Here is a 6,000-nt window from a genome sequence, read left to right on the forward strand (position 1 = left end):
CTTTAAATTAACAGACGTAGTCCTGAAGTAAAATGTTAAAATTTCAGCTCTAATTTTTAATTAGATATTATATTTCATAATGAGGTCATTTGTTTAAAAAGAAAATGAAATTATTTTGAGCCACGATTCTGTGAAGTCAGATCACAGCAACACGTTACTTCCTGTCCCTCCTGCGTTAACTCGTGTCTCCTCCCCGTGTCTCCTCCCCGTCCTCTACTCTGTGTCTCCTCCCCGTCCTCTACTCTGTGTCTCCTCCCCGTGTCTCCTCCCCGTGTCTCCTCCCCGTCCTCTACTCTGTGTCTCCTCCCCGTCCTCTACTCCGTGTCTCCTCCCCGTGTCTCCTCCCCGTCCTCTACTCTGTGTCTCCTCCCCGTCCTCTACTCCGTGTCTCCTCCCCGTGTCTCCTCCCCGTCCTCTACTCTGTGTCTCCTCCCCGTCCTCTACTCCGTGTCTCCTCCCCGTCCTCTACTCTGTGTCTCCTCCCCGTGTCTCCTCCCCGTCCTCTACTCCGTGTCTCCTCCCCGTCCTCTACTCTGTGTCTCCTCCCCGTCCTCTACTCTGTGTCTCCTCCCCGTGTCTCCTCCCCGTCCTCTACTCCGTGTCTCCTCCCCGTCCTCCTCTTCAGGGATATAACTGCAGCACCAACTACATGGACGGCCGGTTGTACCACGTCCCGTTCGGAGACTCCAGCGTGTCCCTGAACGGCACCATGCAGAGCGGGAAGAGTCAGCAGAGCTACGTGCCCTTCGTCCTCCGGTGAGGAGTCCTTTCAAAATAAAAGATGAGTGTCAGGAGTGACTGTAAACTGAGAACTTCCTGTGTCATCAGGGACGACGGGTTGAGTACCAGTCAGGCGCACATCGCCCTCAACGACCACGCCTCTCTCTTCCACGAAACCAAGGAGCACCTGGATGGTATGATGTCATCCATCACCTGTCATTCACCTGCACTGACTGATCACCTGTGATTGACACCTGTCTCCGGACTCCCCTCTGACTGTGTTCAGATCACGACAGCGACTCGGACAGCGATCTTTCTCTGGAGGACGACCAGAGCGGCTCGTACGCGTCCACGCACTCCTCAGACAGCGAGGACGAGGAGGGTCCCGTCCCTCCAGAGGAATGCTGGGAAAACCTGGCGTCCAGCGTTGCTAAGAGACCACACGGTAAAGATGCTCCATGAACCTCCTCGTTACATTCGAGTCTCAAAGAAAAGCAGCTTGATTTCTAAAAAGTCTTTCAAATTAAATCATTCACAATAACATCAATAGAATTTTCCAGATCATTTTGGGTTTTACTGAATATTTAAAGGTTTATTATTGCTCTTGAAATGATTTATTTTGATTAATAATTAATCTGTTTATTATCAGTTTATCATCATGGACCAAAGGAGGCAGAAAATATTCACATTTTAAAAACTGGACTCAGGAAACAAATAAATAAATAAGGACTATAGTTCCAGCATTAAAACATTTTAAATGTCCGTATTTTGTTGCTGGGTTACGGCAGATAAACAAATAAATAAATATTGTTATTAGTTATTTTTGGTCCTGACTGCTGAGACTAATAATAATAATAATAATAATACTAACAGCTGTGGATACTCCGCTATAGAGCGGGAATAATGATAACAATCTTTTTGATTTTCATCTGTCATTAAACTGTGGTTCTATCAGAGTAACATTATGGGATGTCCTACATTTCACTGTTTGTTTCCCAGACAACAGTGTGAATAAGATGTACTGGCCTGCAGATTACACCGCAGCTCTGAGTGACAGCGAGCACGCAGCTGGAGACAGACTGAGGACAGAGAGTCTGACCAATCAGGAGTCGATCCACGGCCGGGAGACCCGCCCCCCGCTGGACGAGCGCACGCACGACGCCATGACGGTGCTGCTGCCCAGTCTGCCGCACTTCAACTCCCATCATCCTCACAGAGGTCAGCAGCAGGCCGACACCGGCAGGACAGACGGACACGGACCGGGACTTCACTCGGTAAATAAAGGTTCTGGTCTCCGAGTGTAACTGGACCTCTTCCTCCTGTTTCCATCCAGGGATCCTGAAGAAGAAGCAGCTGTCTCCCATCGTGGAGAGAAACGGACTGAACCGCATCCACAACGAGCTGAGTGAGAGCTCTCCGGGCGCCGCGTCGCCCCGCGGGTCCTCGTCCAGCGACGGCCGAGCCGGACCGACCAAACCGGACCGTCTGAACGGCCTGGCGCTGAGCATCAAGGCGGGGACGGTGGACGGAGACTCGTCGGGATCCGAGTGAGTACCAGGACCTGTTGTTCTCTTCCTGTCAGAGTGATGTCATCGTCCTCGTCCTCATCGCTCCTCGTCCGTCTCATGTCTCAGACAGCAGCCGTCCTCTATTAAAACAGACATTTAATAACCGGGTCAGTTTATTGGAACCAAAGAAAACAAAGTGTGAAGATGATTATTAAAAGAAAAGTCCACAACTTTTCTCTTTTATACTTCCTGCTCATTTAATCGTCGCCCATCCTTCGATCGGTTATCCTCCAACTTACTGAATTCAAGCATACAAGCACAATATTACAGAAATGAAATAGATCTTCGCTAACAAAGTATATCAGTGTGTAGAATTAATGTTTGGTGACAGACGGCCAAACAATGTTTGATCTGTAAAACCAGATTTAATTCACAAAAGAAGCTGAATGTTGTTTTAATATCATCATCAGCTGTAAACAAACCGTTGATCATTTTTTAACACTTTTTTTTGTAAACAATATTTTTTAAGCAATTGTTTCCAAAATAAAAGCTCCAAATAACTTAGATTCTGATTTCTATCAAGAGTCACATTAAAGAATCTTTAACAAGATTACAGCCACACATCTTTGCTATAAACTATAAATATTATTTATATATTTGCGCCCGGAGGATTTACTTTATAAAAATAAAAGTATTTGAAGTATCCAGCAAGTTCGCTAGAAAGCTGCAGATGTGTTTCAGGTGAAAACATCTTCCTGTAAAACTCCTCCTGTTAAAGATGAGCAGTGAGTGTAAAGTCAGATGTTTGTCTCCTAAAGACAGACGTGAACACGTCCTTTTATTTTATTGTAGTTGACTAATTCCTGATTCTGATTCTGCCCCTTTTTCTCTCCAAAAATCACAGATTTTTATTCTTTAATTTTATCCAATGAAGCTCTGATCCTCATTCAACCAATCAGGATCACTGTCTTCAGAGTGGAGCATCGTTTTAGCATCTGTCACCCGTCACAGAGAGAGAGAGTGTGTGTGTGTGTGTGTGTGTGTGTGTGTGTGTGTGTGTGTGTGTGTGTTTCATTATGTCACATATTTATTGTTTTAAATTTAGTTTTGTATTCTTTGTTGTGTTGTGTTGCGTTCATCACCCACGTTCACCTCTTCATCCATCTCAAACTCCTCCTCATGCCACCCTGTTTTCCCAGCAGCCACTGCTTCACCTCCATGTGACCTCGCTGACGGAGAGGTGTGTCTTTGCAGGTCATAGAGCCTCCTTCCTCCGCAGCGACTGCGAACAAGAAGCACCGGACTTCCCCTTCAAAATAAAAGTGGAGAAAGAAGGAACATCTCCTCGTCATTCTGATGCTCTGAAGGAGTGTGTGTGTGTGTGTGTGTGTGTGTGTGCGCATGGTGCACTGTGTGTGTGTGTGTGTGTGTGTGTGTGTGTGTGTGTGTGTGTGTGTGTATGTGTGTGCGCATGGTGCACTGTGTGTGTGTGTGTGTGTGTGTGTGTGTGTGTGCGCATGGTGCACTGTGTGTGTGTGTGTGTGTGTGTGAGTTCACACACGTGTGCCAAAGCTCAGGAGTCGCAGCGCTGGCCGGCTCACGCACCCCGACAGGACGAGCGTCATCTCCCTTCAAACAATCCTTTTGTTTACATACTTGAAGCAATGCACTTTTTTTTATTTACTGCCGAGTGTTGGTGGTCGACGTGTTTTTATTTGTTCCAGGATATAAATATTGTTCTGAAGACTGTGGGACGTCACGCTTTCTTTGGGAGGGTCATGTAGTCGTAGACAAACATTCAGGGAAACTCCTCTTTCATGCAGAAGGAGGCGGCGACGTCGTGTTGCTGCCTGTCGGTCTGAACGCTTCAGAGGCTCCTGGTGTTTTCATGAAGCTGAAACAGGAAGCAGAAGGAAGCTACTCCTCCTCAGACTGGAGCTGCTCCTCCTCAGACTGGAGCTGCTCCTCCTCAGACTGGGGCTGCTCCTCCTCAGACTGGGGCTGCTCCTCCTCAGACTGGAGCTGCTCCTCCTCAGACTGGGGCTGCTCCTCCTCAGACTGGGGCTGCTCCTCCTCAGACTGGAGCTGCTCCTCCTCAGACTGGAGCTCAGAGCTGCAGCGGACGGACACCACTTTATTTCTTCTTTTTGTTTTGTACATCACAGAGAGCACATTTTTTTATGGATATTAATCGCTCTCATTTTTCATCATTTTCTCCGAGGGATGATAAAACCATCCGTTCCAGTTCGGTGACTAAACAGCTGTATTTTATAGATTAGCGACGGAGCTTTTGTTTTTTTGTTTTGTTTTGTAAAATACTGAGATATTTGTGCTGTAATACTATCGAAGCTGTAATCCATTTGTACTGTACAGGACGGAGAACGTATCTTTAAATGGAAGTAAATATGTGAACTGTTTTTAGGAAACTCTCGGGAGGAACAAATCTTTTACTACTTCTGAGTCAGACTGATGACGTTTGTTGGATGCCATTTTTACCAACCATATGAATTTAATGTATAAATTTGAATGCCATAAGAATCAACACTACCAAGTCAATCATGGTGTTATAACACTGGTGTCCAAACAGAGGATCGTCTCTTTTACTCTGCTCCTCTTTTTACTGATTAAACCGTTTTCTACCATTTTTATGTTAACTCTGATTTTTTTTTATCAGAAACCGTTCAAACAGCAGAACTTCTTAAAGCTGTCGTTTCCTGTTTGTATTTTGGAAAACAGCTGTGGATCAATCAGATATTTGCTATAAAAGGATGATGAGACAGTTTGAGTACAGAAATCACATGAATTTAACTTCAATCTGTTCTCTCACATCTGTACAGTAACTATAACATAGCATATTATAATATAAGCATTTTGATGATTTTATCATAAAAATCTCTAACTTACAATTATCTCATTAAACATAAATGTGATTTATTACACCATTTTTCTACTTCATTTAAGTTAAAAAAAAAAAAATCTAAAATGAGCTAAAAGCAGGACTTTAAATATCTGATAGTCTCGTGGAAGAAGTCCCATTATTGTATTAGTAACAAGACAATAACACCCGTTAAGTTGTGTTTTTAAATCTCTAATCAGGAGAAGATTTTCACTGAGTAGTGTTTGTACAGCTGGATATATTTTAGTTTCTTTGCAGTCAGACTGAATAATTATAATATCCAGTACATGTCGGGACCTGAAGAGGCAGAAGAAGCCCACTAGGTGGTGCTGATGCTTCTTCCCTGTTCATCTTCATCACCGCTGAGCTGCAGCTGCTCCTGAAACACAAACCAACATTTAACGAAACATTATTTGTTAACTGTAAAAATTAAACAAATATTTAAATGTAAAAGAAAAAAATCAACTTGTTAAATCAATAGCAAATAAGAAGATTTGAATATTATGCAGTTAATTGTTAAAATTACAGAGGAGAAACTGAACTTACATTTTGGAGGGAGTTTTAAATTGTTCAGCGTTGCTGCGGAGGACCGAGACACAAACCAACAAACACTTCTGCTCTAACAGTCAAACAAAAGGTTTCCTAAACTTCATCAAATTACTCATTTACAGAAATTGGTAAAGGTGTGTTCTTTAGACTTATCTCTATTCTTTACAGTAATTAAAAAAACACTAAAAATGATCTGATCAGGCCTTTAAATATTATTCAGATAAAATGGGAGTAAATTATTGATAAACTTTAAAATACTGATTAAGAAAATATTGTTTAAACTTTCATCCCTCCGTAATGATCTAATAACGTGTTTATGACACGATC

At 43.4% G+C, this 6,000-nt stretch overlaps 1 protein-coding gene across 1 annotated transcript in view; it reads left to right on the top strand.

The window, feature by feature from the left end:
- celsr2 (cadherin, EGF LAG seven-pass G-type receptor 2) overlaps window positions 1-3,419 on the top strand; it is an 83,783-nt gene extending 80,364 nt beyond the window's left edge. The window contains exons 29-34 of the mRNA XM_069153383.1: window positions 626-756; window positions 829-914; window positions 1,007-1,165; window positions 1,720-1,938; window positions 2,054-2,267; window positions 3,133-3,419. Coding sequence (XP_069009484.1) covers window positions 626-756; window positions 829-914; window positions 1,007-1,165; window positions 1,720-1,938; window positions 2,054-2,267; window positions 3,133-3,160 — 837 coding nt within the window. The 3' untranslated portion in view covers window positions 3,161-3,419. The remainder of the gene's footprint in view (window positions 1-625; window positions 757-828; window positions 915-1,006; window positions 1,166-1,719; window positions 1,939-2,053; window positions 2,268-3,132) is intronic.
- Window positions 3,420-6,000: the final 2,581 nt, after the last annotated feature.

This window comes from Embiotoca jacksoni, unplaced genomic scaffold, assembly GCF_022577435.1.
Source record: "Embiotoca jacksoni isolate LCO1_2020_lvr unplaced genomic scaffold, fEmbJac1.0.p SCAF_1, whole genome shotgun sequence".
Lineage (NCBI taxonomy): Eukaryota > Metazoa > Chordata > Actinopteri > Embiotocidae > Embiotoca > Embiotoca jacksoni.